Raw genomic sequence first — 17,547 nt, forward strand, 5'->3', positions numbered from 1 at the left:
GTGCAGTAGCAATGTTCTTTGCCATCTAGCAAACTAGAAAAAGCATCGCTATAACATTTTGGTCAAAAACATTAGCCGAAGTGAGCCATTCAATTACTTCACATTCATAAAGCATTTATGACAATCGAATTCCAACAGTTTAAAAATAGGTGCATGTACTGTGTATAAAGATACCGCTAGATGCGAGGCACAAAACAAAAGTGCGCCACGACCTCGTGCCCAATGTTCAACCTACGTCATAAAGACTCGTCATAGGTATGCGTCAAACAGAAGCAGTCGATACATGGAGATCGTTCCCAGGACAGATGAACGGCCATCGATCACCATAACACCCCTGGACTTCTGAGCAAGACGCCATCCAACCCACAATTACATTAACTAGCTGTCAATCAGAGAGAAAAGGAAAAGGTCTTGCCTTGGCCATAGAATGCATCAAGGATGTATGCCAAGAGAGTCATGATATACAATTTAGCAACTATCCGGAGGGAAAAATGACATTTATTAATAAATAATCAATTATATTGTCGAGTTTAATTTTAGAATAGGTAATACACTAATAGCAGATGTGTTACTCCGAGGCTGACAATGAAATGGTGTATGACGAAGGGTAGAGTTAACTTAGTTAGATAGGTATTGCTTTCCGGAAAATCAAATAACGGAAGCAATAGTTTGTGAATCGTAAATGAGTGCAGACGTGTCGAGGTATGTGACAAAACCTATCACTCTGCTTCTACAAAAATACAGAGTATGACCGAACATTCTACTTATCATATTGGAATGTATTTTTAAGCACGAAAGCCAAGGAAACAACAATTAGCAGTTCTTGTATAGCGCATAATACAATAAAGTTTGTATGTGCTTCTGTAATTAAAAAGGTGGGTTTTAAGTTTAGATATAAATTGTTCTAGCAATAGTCTTTGGCATTGTCGGGAAGAGAGTTCCAGTCTTTGGCATTGTCGGGAAGAGAGTTCCAGTCTTTGGCATTGTCGGAAAGAGAGTTCCAGTCTTTGGCATTGTCGGGAAGAGAGTCCCAGTCTTTGGCATTGTCGGGAAGAGAGTTCCAGTCTTTGGCATTGTCGGGAAGAGAGTTCCAGTCTTTGGCATTGTCGGAAAGAGAGTTCCAGTCTTTGGCATTGTCGGGAAGAGAGTTCCAGTCTTTGGCATTGTCGGGAAGAGAGTTCCAGTCTTTGGCATCGTCGGGAAGAGAGTTCCAGTCTTTGGCATTGTCGGAAAGAGAGTTCCAGTCTTTGGCATTGTCGGGAAGAGAGTTCCAGTCTTTGGCATTGTCGGGAAGAGAGTTCCAGTCTTTGGCATTGTCGGGAAGAGAGTTCCAGTCTTTGGCATTGTCGGGAAGGGAGTTCCAGTCTTTGGCATTGTCGGGAAGAGAGTTCCAGTCTTTGGCATTGTCGGGAAGAGAGTTCCAGTCTATGGCATTGTCGGGAAGAGAGTTCCAGTCTTTGGCATTGTCGGGAAGGGAGTTCCAGTCTTTGGCATTGTCGGGAAGAGAGTTCCAGTCTTTGGCATTGTCGGGAAGAGAGTTCCAGTCTTTGGCATTGTCGGGAAGAGAGTTCCAGTCTTTGGCATTGTCGGGAAGAGAGTTCCAGTCTTTGGCATTGTCGGGAAGAGAGTTCCATGTCATAAATTTGAAGAGTACGAGTTTGAAATAATAAAGAGCAAACGTGCGTGCATGTTCTTCGTAAAAATAAAAAATAAATATGTAAATTGAACAATATAACCAGAGAGATTGATCAACTTTGAAAGTGTGAGGTCAACTTATTAGAGGCTGCTTTGGCATTAGGTGCCCTTTCCAACCAACGCGACATGGCAATCCATTTAACAACTCAAGATACATGTACACGTAAACAGGTTGATGTTAAATTATAAACCCTCCACACGAGAACAAGACGCCATTCTATTTTGAGGGCAAATTAGTGACGACGTGAAAGAGCAAGAGGTAGCAGCTCTCATCAACAAAGGATAACAAGACAGACTTCGTCAGAAGCAACGATATTCGATAGCAGCTTGCTAATGCACTGGCTTGAACGTTCAACATCAACTAAGAACCCCAGGCACTTTGCGTGTAGAATGCTTCACTCTAAACTCAAGTTACATCCACTGCGCTTAACATCAAAAGATGTCTATGTCTGTTTCATAAACTTAGGTGTCAGATGACTGGGGTGGGTGGGGAAGATCCACACTTTAAGATGTCACATGAGATATGATATGCTAAGAGGTGTAAAATGTGAAGACGTTTCTTAAGATACTTGTCATGTTAAACGGACGTTTTCATTGGGAAAGTTCCATTGGGAAACAATTAATGTTCACCATCATGTTAATTTATAATATCAAAGTCGCTTGATTAAAGCTCGAGGCAATTAGCTGGGTGTGTTTTCCTGTGAACATACAACAACAAGGGTGGGGAGGGGGGCAGTGCGGGATAAATACCCCTGGGCTAAGTTCAACGTACTGGCACGGCACCATACGGTGAAAGATAGAACCGGTTTACCAGGAGCTGGGAGGTTATTATGCGTCTTATCTTTATAGATTTATTTACAAGTCACCGTCTTGGGAAACCCCTTTCTTTAAATATGTCACTGTCCAATCATTAGGAGGATCTCAACGGAGATACCGTTATACTGCTCGCCATTGGATAATAATTACAACAAATTGATTGCATATTTTCTTTTCTTAGCTTCCTCATGGGATGTCGCATCATGAAACTTCAAGCATTCCCTTCTACTACAAGTGACAGATGAAGAAAACAATTCGATTGTTTGATTCATATCCTTTGGGTGAATGTAAAGCCATTGTGTGGTACGAGTCACAATATGTCTCTGTTTATATCTAAACAAAATTATGTCACTCACAATCTCTATGAACTGAGAGTATCCTCCGCAGGTGTCATAACACTGCAGGGGTACTTGGAAGTAACACGGCTTGACATGCAAACTGGAAGCAAGGGGTTCGTATCCGACCTATACGGTTGAGTGTGGACCAAAATCCTAGTTTTGGTTTGAATAGGGTCCGATTTTGAGCAGATTTTAAAGGCATATTTAGATTTAAATTTTAAATGGCAATGTTTCTTAGATTCGAACAAATTACAAACCAATGATTGCAGTTAATCAAAAACTAAAAACTGGTTACTTTAGGGATCTGAACATTACATCATGTACAGCCAATTGCGCATGTAGTTTCGTTCAGAGAAAATATTCTAAAAAAGAAAAACCAAAATACCGCAAAACTTCCGGGCCATTTATGGCAAGTCCAGCTTTTGTGCATTGTTAATCAGACAGAAATTAACATATAAGCTCTACAACACCAACACAAAGCAGTTTCTAAATCAACCAAGGAAAATATAAGCTTCAATAAATTCCATTTTAATGGACCCTGAGTTTTGAAGCTACTAACTAACGATGCAAAAACAACAATAACAATATTTCATAACCTATTATTATCAAATGTAAATATGTGAACATCAGTTCAAGAATTAATTTGGTATCAAAGCAATTACTATTGCAATATCAAGTACATTATTGTTTCTTAACAATTCATAGTAAAATTCAGTTTAAAAAATTAGCCTGCAATTCATAGTTAAAATTTTCAATTCACAAATTCGTAAAAAACTCAACTGCAAAATTACGTACAAGAAACCAAATTTAGGAACATTTCATAATTGAAATTATTACAAAAACATTCAATACTTTTATCTTCAACATTAAAAACATGAGCAGCAAAAAGTCAATGATAAAGATGATTTATATTTTCCCCACAACACCAAACCTAAACCAATACCAAGCAGTGATTCAATTCAATCAAGAGTGATTTTATATTGAACCAGTAATTAACTCAATTAGTCTTGGATCGTAAGAGTAACACAAATAAAACATTGTTATTTAAAACAAGAAAGACTCATTCAAATTCTTTGCCTGACTGAATCATCAAATTTTCCTGCAGTAATCCATCCTCTGTTTCCCTCTGCTCAAAATTTATAAAATACAAGTTAATAACAAGTTAAAGGTACAAAAAAAGAGTACAAAAAGAAAAACCCATGTCATTATGGTCCCCTTTGATTTCTCACAGCAAAGGACCTGATTTCCTAAAGCTGTATTAGCCCAAGTACAAAATCTAGCTTAGCACAAAACAAGTTTTCTTACCAGTATAAAGTTACCAGTGATAATATCAATTGGATAATAGTATATTAAACGTCTTTGACTGGTTTCTTGTTCAGCAAAATTTGTTTAAGCAAATCCGTGAAATTGTTCCCTGGATTGGAATAGGACAACCTGTAGAGGGCAGCAGAGCTGATTCCTAACCAAATGAACAACATTTTAAGATGGATCAAGACGGAATCTATTTATAAATTTTGTAAAGTCTATTTATGTACAGACGGTGTCAACTTTAAATCATTTTCCAAAATTTAACAACTAATCTCAAATAATCCCACAGGAATATGGCAATCTAATTCAAACTTTGACATACAAAAAGTGTAAAAAATGTTTAGTAAAACAAATATAATTGGTTGACCGATTGCACATGGCATTATCTTGTACTATTGTAAGGTCATTGTGAACATACCGCTTTGCACATACATAACTAACAATACGTCAGACATCACCTACTGGACACATCAGGATTAATAGTTTCTTCATTGCTTTAATACGGAAGAGGTGTTAATTAAGTATTCATCTATTTCTTTTCATATTGTTGTTGATGTTATGTTGTTCAAGTTGAAAAAACAATTATTGATGAATAGTAGGTCAAGCAAGGTTGTTCAAAGTCTAAACACAATTATATTAATTGTTTGTTCCCTGTGGGGAGAAGGTGTTTTACTTGAGAAGATGAACGTGTTTTACTTGAGAGATCCTGTTTTCTTCAGTGCCTTAAGGAGATTGTACTCTCTTACAATAACTCTAGACAGCATCTTAGTATCACTAAACAAAACCTCATTGTCAGACTTTGCGCTCTCTAACAACCTCTCCACTCGATCTTCAATTTGTTTAATGGCAAGCATTGGAGGAATAACTGGCAGACGATTTCTCAAAGCTCGAGACTGTCGCAGGGTTATATATCTCCTTACCTCCATTTTACGATGTGTCTTCTTCACTATAAGACGATGTTTAAGAATGCAGACATATCTTGTTAAGCATCCTGTACTAACAAACTGAGACATTATCTTATAGAAGCGAGATGATTTATACGTCTGAAGGATGATAACGGTAATAAAGAGCAAGACGCTAAATCCAAAGAATGTCAAGAAGACCATAATGAAGACTGGGAAGGTTCTCTGTTGATTCGTCTCCACAGTTAACCCACCGATGAAGATGTTAAACAAGGTAACAGCACTCCTTGGCAAGCTATGGAAATCTCTCAAATGACCACTGTATAAAGTCCAACCTGTGAAGACAAACGTCATCAACATAGCGACGAACATCACAACAGACTTCAAGACTTGCTGGAACGATGTCTCACAGGAGTAGAGAAGCAGAGAGATCCGTTGATGACACTCGAGTTGAAAGAGTACTTTTATCATCGTTGTGAAGACTAAGACGCCACTAAGGGTTGTTACATAATACTGCATCGACTGAACCGTAATAAAAGCTCCAAATGATGGACTGGATACCATTCCTTGACTGGTAGTCATTAATTGGTAACCCATCAATGCAACAGTGAGCAGCGCAACGATGAAGTTAAGGAAACCAACAAGATGTCTCATAGAGGTGTAGTAAGTCCGACCCCATCGTAACATACAATGAGCTTCAGTAAATATCATGGCATACACTGAGACACCAAGGAGGCCTAAACAACCAAGATACATCATCCCTAACCAATATGAGGACTCACCAACATTGACTAACCCTACACACACAACAGGTTCTTGATAACCAGTGGGTAAGACCTCTGATACAAGTCTCACAACACTCGTCAGGTTTAGCTGCACATTTAGAAGTAAAAACTCCACAAACACTGCTCGAGTGTATTCATCGATCCACTGGCTGGTTTCCAGAGACTGAAACATCTCAACGACCTTGAGGTAATCTCCAACCAGATCAGCGGTGTAACCACCACCGTGATAGGTGGCATACTTACCAACATAAGGTGCACCCAGTAGCTCTTCGGATGTGTAGAAGCGGTAACCAGATGGCTGAAGAGCAGGGGAGATGTCTGGACTAGTCGGTTGCCAAGAGTTGAGGTATTGTGATGTGTCTTCATTGAGAGGGGTGTAGGAAGAGCTGCATGGAGGCGAGGAGCTTAGGGGAACGTCTCCAATTATGGTGTCTCGACAGGTATCTAAAGAATGTAAAGAAAAACATCTGCTATCAAATGTGACACTAATATTTCCTGTATTTTGATCATTAGTTGTAAAGTGAGTGACACATTAAAAGGTTCCTTGATAATATTTTAACATATGTATACTGCCACGTCTCAGACAAAACAATTTTAAAACTTTACAGTAGTCTACTGTTTACTTTTACAGTAGTCACAAAACGAAAATATAAAATAACTTTTTGCTTCATTGTGTACACAATAGTAAGACTCACAGATTTAGACATAACACATATTGTGTGAAGTCATGGTGGAAAAGATCCTTTGAAAAAAGTTTGCCATGAAATGCTTTAGTCTTTTATATGACTAAAACAATTACTCTGATCTTGCGAGTCCAAAGCCAAATATTTGGAAACCATGAAAGATTTGAACTTGTTTTTCTCTATTTTCTTGTGACTTTGAGAACACATTGAGCCTAAACTTTCAACGGCTTGTAATTTCATGTATTTATTGGTTAACATAAAGAGGGGATACTTGTTTATAGCAATTACCAACGTTGTCCAAGTTTTAGAGATTTCTAAACCTGTCTTACCTGCCACAGTCTGATTAACTCTAAGCTGTCTTAGTCTAGGAGTCCCTATCAGCTGAAGATATTGATAATTCCTCTCAGCGGTCATGATTGGTGCTAGTCCAGGCAGGAAGGTTTCATTTGACCATTGCCAGAACTGATCAGCAGTGTGTACCTGTAGCATACATCAATCAGAAGAAACTATCATTATAATTTACTGTAGTAGAAGCAAGAATTAGAAACAAACATGGCCCAGTGTCATCAAGCTGCTTAAAGAGGGTCGGAGCTGTTATTATTTTCACCAGAAAAAAAAATTAGCAGCAAAATACCATGTCACATCTGTGACTGCTACTGTTTAAGCAATGGTGTCGCAGCTCTGTGTCATGAAACAAAACAGTCTTTCCAGTTTCGAGACAAGCTCCAATTGTAACTGAAAAAAACACACACCCAGAAATATATCAATAAAAAGGGGTACATTATGGACCCACTGAACTGACTCAATAAAAAGGTGACTTGTTTATAGAATGATATTTGTACCTTAATAAAAGACATAGTCCTTCTCTGGGCACCATTGATGAACATATCTTTAGTTGTAGACGTCATGTAGAAGTGACTGACATCTCTCTTCCCATGTGCTAAGAAGACTACAAGTGCTAAGAACAGCAAACCAGCAACATGTTTCTTGATAGCTGTCTTGATGTTGCTGCGAGCTCCTGAAGACTCTTGGTGTTTGCCTAGCTGATGACCTCTCATTATACGACTTGTATTTTGTTGAATGTCATTCTCCTCCATTTTGATGTTGGGAGTAGTTTTACTTTTAAAGCTAGATGTTGTTGCTTCATATGCAATAGATGCTCTCGTCAAACAGTCCCGTTTAACAAACAAGGATTCAAATATGGCACTAAGAAATGCAAGAATGGGTTGAATCAGGAACAGATTTTGTGCAAAGGCAATCATGACAGGTAGAAGCCAGTTGATGGCCTTCCCAAGGGTGTAGCCCATGGTTAGATAGACTGTTAAAGCAACTGATCCACTAATTGATAGTAACATTATAAACCAGATGATAATAGAGGACCACCAAGGGAGGAAGAACTGTCTGTTTGTATGTTGTCCGCAGCAAGTCGACTTCCTTTCTCCTTGAGACTCATCCTCAGGCTGGTTGAACACCCTCTTGGAGAAACCAGGTTTTTGAGAGCGACTTTGTCTTTTGTTTTCATCAGCTCTTCCAAGAGTTTGAGCGGGTTTCTTTAGACTGCTGCCTGGGCTTGGGGTACCAGTTTGGGCATTTTGATTTATATTAGGGTTTTTACCCACTAACAAATGCTGCCCGTTCCCTCCCCCATGTCCCCGTTTATGAAGTTTGGTAGGCTCACTGTGGTCGCCATCTTGGGAATCCTTTGGGCTTGTGCTTTTTCTATGTCTAGATAGAGACCATCTTGAATGACCACTGTTTGTCTTGCAGGCAAACTGCAGAGTTCCTGCATCTGAATCTCCTTCAGGATTAGCATTCTGGTTTTGGTTTGCGCCTTTCATGTACTCTTCCCAAGATGGCCAGTTAGCATTCTGATTGATGTTACGGGGAGAAGGAGCATCTTCAAAAGTATCATCATAATCAGACCAATCTTCAGATTCCCAACTAGATGAGGACATTATTCTTGGAATGCCTACTGCAGCAGCAAGAGCTGAGCCAGCTTCGGTCACCATCTTATCTGAACTTCTACTCTTCATCGACAACGCACCAAGGTCTTGAACTTGTTTGTTTCTGATCCCAGGAATGTCAACTTTGACTTCTTCCAGTGACCTTGTTTTCTTTGCCAGCCGAAACCGTCTACTTTTTGGTTTCTTCACATTGACAGCGTCAGAGGTAGTCGCAGATGATTCCTTACTTCTCTTGGAAGCTGTCTTGTTACCAGTTGGTCGACGCCTGCAGACACTGAAGACATAGACTAGGAGGTAGTAGACAAGAAGAGCCACTGCCCCAGCTTCTATTCCAATCATAATATTACTCATGTCTAAGTTTAGGGATACACTTTCTTCATTTGACGAATCTTGAAACCATTTCAGGAGAGTGACAGTCAACGTAGACAAGAAAAATGGAGTAAAGAATGAAGCTACTCTTTGAGAATGTGTGAATTGAGAGAAGATTGATCTTGAGATTATATTCCAAAGTGGGAAATGTTTCACCAGAGGTCTGTAACTTGGTTCAGTTTCAAACAGGTGAAGTTTTTGGTTTAGTTGAGCAGGAGATGCAACATTGAATGTTACTTGAGTGTTGGAGGATGCTAAGACATGATTGCAGAGGAAGTAGATTTTCTCTCCTGTTACGTAATTTTGAACCAAGATGCGACTGAGGTGCCTGCAAATAAATAAAAAAAACATTCTTGATTATTTTGATGAAATCGATATTTCAAACATAAGTTTTGGAATTTTGGCAACAATAAAAAATGTCAAGTGACTTTTGATTACATGTGTTTGTTCTGAGGTGTTGTTTGCAGTAGCACCATGTGGAAATCTCTTTTTAGCAGTGTCGGTTCGGAAAAGAACTGGATGTAATGAACCGGTTCAGAACTTGTTCTTTTCATGAACCACCACTACTCAAAAGAGATTTACACATGGTGCTACCGCAAACCCTGACCTTATTATTCTCCCAGCAATCAAAGTTCAAGACCAATTTGTCTTTATTCTCCCAAACTAATTTTTCTTTTACTAAGTACACCACGATAGTATTGACACCTCCTTATACAAAGACTAATGTTGAAAAGTTAAGATTTTCAAAACCAACTTACCATTGTGGACTATAACCCTGGTCATCATGCCATACAGTCACACTATTCACCTTGCCTAACTCTGTCCTTGTAGTCACTAGGAAGGAATCCACGCAGCTACCTTTGAAGGCAATATGATCTGGATTCTTTAGCTGTATGGGTTCTGTAGTCATAGAAGAACTATGTAGACTCAAATACACCTGTTGGCAAGAAGATAACGAGATCAATGAGTTAACGATTATTATAATAGAACAAAGGATGCCATTCATAATGGATTGCCGTAAAAAAAACAATTAATGATGAAAAAAATGTCATTTGTAATGGATTGCAAAAAAATGTTATTCATAATTGATTGATACAAACATCATTAATTACATCACGTAATGAGTCAACATTAATGCAAAAGTACAACACTAGGATTGACATTACTACTACTACAAGTTCACAGTAAATAATTTATAGACAAATTAAACCGAATGATATGGTCAAGAAATATGTAAAAATATCAAATATTAAAATTATATTTCAATCTTGTATTAATGATGAATGTCTGAAGGCAATAACCTTGTCTACAAAAACTTAATATGTTATCTTTTTGAAAAAAACCTTTAAGCGGGACCCGATTTATAGAGCTGATTCAGCAGATAATACTACTTAACAATTTCCTCGCTAAGCAAGAATAAGCAGATTACCAGTCACAGTAGTAAATGTGAAATGGTATTTTGTCTGGTAACCTTAATCTGGCAAGCATAGCTGTGTTGTGCTCAGCTAGTAGTTTGTGCATATGCAGCTTAATTAGCCTTTCTGAGATATGGCAAACACTATAGGAGTATACAATTTGGTTTGGGTGTATGCACAGACAGATTTACCCCGTACCAAACAGTGCAATTAAAATATGTCTGCCATTACTCAAAACGGCTGATGAAACTGAACCAAGAGGACTTTGCAATAGTGGATTTCAAACACACAGAGGTCAAAGGTTAAAAGTTAATACTGGGATCGGTTCAGGAAAATTGCAATAAGACAACAACATGAAGAAATACAGTTTTGATTAATAAGAATTGCATTGAAAATCAACCATAAAAATACATCTGATAAAACAAGCAGAATATCAACTGGTAATAATGAAGTAGTATTCATTTTATTTATTGCCACACACCAATGTGTGGCAATAAGACCCTTCCACTCAGACCCTTTCAAGATCTGAAAATACACACACATGGAACTCTACCATTACTGAATCTTAACAAGAGAAACCTGCAACAAAATAGAAAAGTAAAATAATCAAAGACATCAAATTGAGACAATTAGTGAATGAAACATGATGTGACGGGCAAGCAGTCAAGCGTGCTGGACTTGAACTCAGCTGAGTGTGGGTTCAAGTACAGGTCATGAGACAATTAGTGAATGAAACATAATGTGACAGACAAGCAGTCAAGCGTGCTGTACTTGAACTCAGCAGAGTGCTGTACTTGAACTCAGCAGAGTGTGGGTTCAAGTACAGGTCATGACACTTCTCAGAATATTAATATTACTCATGGTTTATCAAAACACTGCAATACAAAAATATAAACACACGGGTAACACATGGGTAACAGAAATATTTGTGACAGAAAAACATTAGAAATGAGTACAAAAACATTTGTGGGAACAGATGGGAAGTAAAGATGGGAAGTAAAGCTGTAGATCCCATGTGTTGTGGGATGTACGTCAGAAACTGGAACGTCAAGAGGTTTGCCCCAGTATTTCTGGCATGGTAGGCTGTATTTAGTTTGAAAATCATTACAAGGTGCTACACATATAAACATACAGTAAAACAGGTTTATAATTCCAGATATAGTTCTGCATACCTGTAGTAAAAAACATAATTACCGCTTTTAAGAACTGTGTATTATTATATTACTTTGTTTTGAATCGACAAGAGACTTACTTTTGCTGTAGTTCCTGAGTTTAGATCCATCCCAGTAAAGAACGTCACAATGTAACTAGATTTCTTTAATTCCATGTCACCATAAAGCTAGAAATAAGACAATAAAGTATACATCTCAATCTAGTGTCTCTGATTACTGTGTCTAGAAGCAGACTTTAATAAATGAATTCATTTCCAGGTTTCTTCATATTGAGGTTTAAGATTTGAATTAAAAAAAGTAAGGGGAAGAGAAGGTAAGATAAAAGAAGTACTGTGCAGAGCTGGGAGGTAAACTGGAAGCTGGAAAAAAAACAGTCATGGCCATTTACAATTGTTGAGATTCATTATGATAAAGAACAAAACAACATTACACACAAGCAGTGTATTTAAATACAGCATGCTTGGTGTTCTTATCATTATTCATTAAAGAATCACCTATGAACATTCTGAAAACTATTCAAATCTCTTCTACATTTACTTCACTTTACCTGTTTAGAGAACCTCCAATCAGCTACTAGACCACACCCTAGAACCATAAGAAACACGCCCAATGCCACGCCCATCACATATAAGATCATGAATGTTGTAGTGTGGTCAATTACTTCCACTTGTTCTTCTGGGATGAATACTTGGCGGTTTGGAGGAACAAAGAAAGATCCTCCAAATGACGATAGATGATTGCAAAGACAATGAGTGAAGGATGCAGTAGTTAGGCTTCCAACCTGAGAAATACAAGAATATTATTTAAATAGCTGACTGCATTTCATTCATCAAGCAAGAATGGTAACACTTTAAAATGAAATAAATTAGAATATTCTAAATAGATTTAAATACATTCTAAACACAAAAACACACGCACGAAATTAAATATTTTAGATAAATAGCAAAACAGTTCATAGATACAAAAGTAGGCCTATAACAAACATTACATGATTAATATACATGTCAACAATTGTGAATAATAATAAATACATTTGCCACAAATACAATAAAAAGCACCAAAGAGCAAAGAAAGTAAATAATGTAAAGAAAGGGTTTGAATCTGTTCAGAAAAAAATCTGAACAACTAAAATACACACACAGAAAAATACAAGTACAATGCAACCATTAAAAGGGAAAGGCAACAATCACATAAAATACTTATCAAATATGAAAACAATTCTCAATTGAAAAAGCAAAGGCAACAATTCGAATAAACCACTTATCAAAAATGCAAACTTTCTCAAGTAAAAAGGCAAACTAAACATAAAACATAGCTCAAATATGAAAATAAAAACTTAATTAAAAAAACAAAGGCAATAATTAAAACTGCGAAGAGAGAAATAATGAAGAAATAGACAATGCAGGTAGAATATCCCCCGTTTGGGAACAAGGTCATCAGGTGTCACATACAAGGAGAAAGGTCAATGGAAAGGAATTGCACGCTCTATCTAAGAATTCAATCCTAGACTCTTGGGATCACTAGGTGGCAGTAGACTTACCAGGTAAATCCATTAATCTCACAAATGTGCACTTGCTCAAAACAATGGAGGAGAACCTGGGCCCAATTTCATAAAGCTATTTAGCGGAAAATACTGCTGAACAATTGTATTTGCTAAGCAAATATTTTGTTGAGCATCAGTCGAAACAAAAAAAACCAATGCAAACTTTGTGGAATGCTGGCTGGTAACTTGTTTCTTGTAGGCTAGATTTGTCTGTGCTTAGCAGTTTTTTGTGCTTACAGGCTTTATGAAATTGATCCCTGGTATGCCTGCTGCCTTGCCACTATCCGTCTCTCCAAACAGTTCCTAAGTCTTCAATTGCTTCAACGGAGAAACTCCCTCCCTTTTTCCTGACACAAAATAACAAATGATAAATAACACAGGAATAATAATTGCAAAGCTAGTCATAACAAACATCATTAGTGAAACATGATAAATAACCCAGGTATAATTGCAATGCCAGTCATAACAATTGCCATGTTTAGTAAAATATGATAAACAGTCCACAAACAATTGCAATGCCAGTCATAACAAATGCCATGTTTAGTAAAATATGATTAACAGTCAACAAAAGAATTGCAATGTCAGTCATAACAAATGCCATGATTAGAAAAACATGATTAATGACCCAAAGAGAATTGCAATGGAAGTCATAACAGACATCATTAGTGAAATATGGTAAACAAAACAGGATTAATAATTGCAAAGGTGTAGTCATAAACAATAACTCCTGTTTAGTCATCTCTGCAAGAATGGCTTTGGCAGTAGCTATGGCAATAGATCAATGATAAGACATATTCCTTAACATTGCTGCTGCTAACAGCCATAAGCCCAGTTCATACTTCCTGCAAATTCAAATGCGATACAAATTTTGACGTAACAATTCACAACAAATATTTTTGCGTAGTAGACATGTGCAGAACTTCTGCGAAACATCGCTGCGATGCCCTGTGATGTAAAAATTTGCTTCGTATTCGCAGGAAGTATAAACAGGGTTTCATTCTCACCTCACATCCATGTGGAAACCATTGCTCATACACAGTTGACCAGTACAAACATCTTGCTGTATAAATCTTGACATTCATGTCTACTTCAATCTCCTCAACCTCTACATCAGTCTTATTCCCACCTCCTTGAGATCTGCGTTCCTCTTCATCTCCAGTTAGGGGTCTCACACCCAAGTAATACGCCCCAACAGCATACAGCATGTTCTCAGGAATGAACCATGTATAGGGGTTGGTTGTTAGGTTTTGGGTTTGGTTGAAGATTGATGAGTAGAGATGTTCCTTTGGGATGGGTAGTGTGATCTTAAGATCATATTCCTCCAATGTGGGGTAGAAACCATAGCGGATGAACGCATCTAGAGGAACATCTTGAAGTGTCTCATCGGGATAGATATCAATATGAATGGAACTATGACTCTCAGTCACATTGAAATGAATGTAGAGAAGTTTAATGTTAGAGGCTTTCATTGAATCAAACTGGATGGAGCTATCATCACCTCTTGGAATTAACATCTCAATCTTAGAGGAAAGGTCAGTCACAATCAACTCCTCACCTAAGAAAAAAAACGGGGAAAAAAACACCCCATTTCTATTAATTACAACATATCACATAAATGGTGTTTGAAGCTTTGCATGGTGTGGAGAATAAGACTAACTATGAATAGTAAATTTGCGGGTACAAGCATGAGTAAAATCTCTTATGAAGGAGTGGTGGCTCTGAAAAGAGCCGGTTTGGTCTCGACGTTTTGAACAGTATACTCTGCTTGTTAGTGCTGGGCGAATAGTGAAATTTTGATACTCGGATACCGCTGGCCAACTATCCGAAATTAAGCGGATATTCGAATAGTTTTTTTTGCCGCTAGAGGGCGCTGTTCGTTTGTGAATGAGATCGTATGGGCGGATTGATATTAGTTTTAGACAGTGTCACTCGGTTCATTCATAAAAATAACCGGATCTAATTTAAAGATGGCGATTTGCTTTTTCTTTTGATCGTGATTGACTCTACGTGAAGGAAAACTTTCGTAATCTTTGAACAAATTACGTCAGAAATGTCATTGTTTTAACTCTTCACGGACGTGAGCATAGTTAAATACTTAATTTATGCTGTTTTATGCCGTCTTAATAGAAGTTTCACAAGGATTCAGACAAAACATTCCTATCAGTTGTCGCCCGACGTCCACGGATATTCGGATATTAATAGAATATCCGGTTACTTGGTTGTAATTACAGAACTATCCGGTTTATAAATAGGTATTCGCACCCTATGCGGATATCCGGTTAAGAAAAAAAAGGCGTTCGCGGTTACGGATAGGAAAACCTATTCGCCATTAACCGGATATTCAAATAATTCGCCCAGGCCTACTGCTCGTCTTCAGGAGAATGACATTCAGAGCCACCACACCTTCAAAAGAGATTTTACTCATGGTTGTACCAGCAAGTTTACTATTTATATTTATATTTATAGTTACTCTTAACATACCACATGTCCTTACAATGACATTTCTGAAAGTTCATGTTGTGACCAAAATAATGTTTAGGAAGTTGACTTGGAGCATCTGACTGCCTTGACTGTAGTCGTTGTTTCCCAAATTGTTATTTGCATTTTGTAAACTATTTCCTACAAGGCACTGCTGTCATCTTACCATTGTCATCTTTAAGACTAAGACCAATCACAGATGTCTTGATTTCAGATGCACTTAGATGCCAGGAGTAAGGGTTCTCGGACAAACTTAAAACCTACAAAATAAAAAATAAAACGGAATGGATAAAAGCGAGATCAAACCCCAAATTTCTATGCATGAGTCAAACTTCTTGTTCCAAATACTTTATGACAACAAAAAACCACAAACCCAGGCGCATGGATCTTAAATCAAACAAGTAAAAGAAATCTAACTCAACATGGTTTAAAACCTTCTACACTAAATAAATATTATTTTCTTCTTTTTAAAAAACTGATGCTCCCTTCTCTTCTTGAAAAGTAGTTTATAAAAAAAAAAGCAAGAGATGTTTTAGCTTTGCATGATGTGGATATTAAGAAACAATTTAGTAGTCAATGTGTGGGTACAACCATGTGTACAACTCTCTGGGAGAAATGTTCTGAAAAGAATTGAGGTAGTTTGGACATTGCAAACAGTGTACTCTGTGCTCATCTGCATTCTCCTAAAGAGGAGCAGAGTACACTGTTCAAGACGGCAAGACCACACCAGTTCAATAAAGAGGAGCAGAGTACACTATTCAAGACATAAAGACCACACCAGTTCAATAAAGAGGAGCAGAGTACACTGTTCAAGACGTCAAGACCACACCAGTTCTTCTCACCATCAACACTTCTCTAAATGAGTTTTATACACGTTTCTACCCACAAGTTCACTATTAAAGTCTTTCTTTGATATCACCCATATCACCTTATGGATACACAAAACAGTTTACCTTTTACACTTCCCTCAAATGTACAGTGTGTTTACAATTAATAAACAAATCCATCATCTCAACAATGAACAAGTAATCTTAATTTAATGGTCGTACACCCAAGCATCCAATTAACCCTGGGCACCACAGCAATAACCGTGGTGCCCTGTGCTTTTGCTGTGGTGCCCTTTGCAAAGTTCAAATACAAATTGACCTTCCCCCATCGAAGTGCCCCTTATCAGAAGACAATTACTATGCCCCTTCTAGAGTGAAGTTCAAGACCTGAATCCCTATGCCTACCTGTGTACTGATGTCATCTTGACCATAAGACCCAGCAATTTCAGCCATAGCTTCTGATGGTATCTTAAACCAAGCACCGTCCTCAACATGGTAGAATCTTACGCTGAGGTCTCTAAGGTTTTCTCGTTGAAGCATAAGGAGTATAGCATCTGTATGAATCTTCGTAGCCAGCTCACCAGGAACCTTAGCGCTTAAGATTGTAGTAGACACTTCATCAATTATGGCAAAGACTTTCTTGGTTACGTTACGGCTCTGGAAGAAAGAATCAAAATAAGACAACATTATTAAGGAGAGCAGAGACTTTACCGGACAAAACTGAACACAATAATCTATTTCAAGCAAGTATTTGATTTGACAAGTATAACTGTTTATGGATATTCTAAATCTAGTGACTGGTTTCCTGCTCATTTTGCTTGGCAAACCTATTAAATTAGGCCCTTGTCTCTGGAAAAGAGTTCCTCTGACAGACTATTTTGAAGTATTTTTAATAACAGTCATATTTGTGGGGGTGTTTGTTTGTTTGTTTGTTTACCGTTTGGAGTTGATACGGCACCCATGGTTCCTGCTCTATAATATCAATGTCTGGTACACTCAAATCAACGTCTGTATCTGTCAGAGAGAAACAAGACAGGAAAAATAATTATTACAACTTAGGAATGTTCTACATTTCTAATGACAAACATGAAAAACAAGCCATATTTCAAATTAATACGTCTGATTTTACAATTTAAAAGAATAAAATCCATTGACAGTTCTGTATGATTGAAGAAGTCAGCTGTAATGTGGTAGTTAAATTTTTAGGTAAAAATCAGACACCCGTCTCAGAAATGTCTCTGAGCAGTTTAAA

At 37.6% G+C, this 17,547-nt stretch overlaps 1 protein-coding gene across 2 annotated transcripts in view; it reads right to left on the minus strand.

Annotated features, from left to right (window-relative positions):
• Positions 1-3,157: 3,157 nt before the first annotated feature.
• LOC139937042 (polycystin-1-like) overlaps positions 3,158-17,547 on the minus strand; it is a 34,149-nt gene continuing 19,759 nt past the window's right edge. Inside the window, exons 19-28 of one of the 2 annotated variants that reach the window (XM_071932004.1) lie at positions 17,233-17,309; positions 16,701-16,952; positions 15,635-15,728; positions 13,995-14,545; positions 11,995-12,228; positions 11,528-11,614; positions 9,619-9,797; positions 7,370-9,188; positions 6,857-7,007; positions 3,158-6,288 (exon numbers count right to left, since the gene is read on the minus strand). In XM_071932004.1, the coding sequence (XP_071788105.1) occupies positions 4,850-6,288; positions 6,857-7,007; positions 7,370-9,188; positions 9,619-9,797; positions 11,528-11,614; positions 11,995-12,228; positions 13,995-14,545; positions 15,635-15,728; positions 16,701-16,952; positions 17,233-17,309 (4,883 nt within the window). In that variant the 3' untranslated portion in view covers positions 3,158-4,849. The remainder of the gene's footprint in view (positions 6,289-6,856; positions 7,008-7,369; positions 9,189-9,618; positions 9,798-11,527; positions 11,615-11,994; positions 12,229-13,994; positions 14,546-15,634; positions 15,729-16,700; positions 16,953-17,232; positions 17,310-17,547) is intronic. The other variant, XM_071932003.1, reaches the window with a different exon arrangement.

The sequence above is a fragment of the Asterias amurensis genome, chromosome 5 (genome assembly GCF_032118995.1).
Source record: "Asterias amurensis chromosome 5, ASM3211899v1".
NCBI classification, from domain to species: Eukaryota; Metazoa; Echinodermata; class Asteroidea; order Forcipulatida; family Asteriidae; genus Asterias; species Asterias amurensis.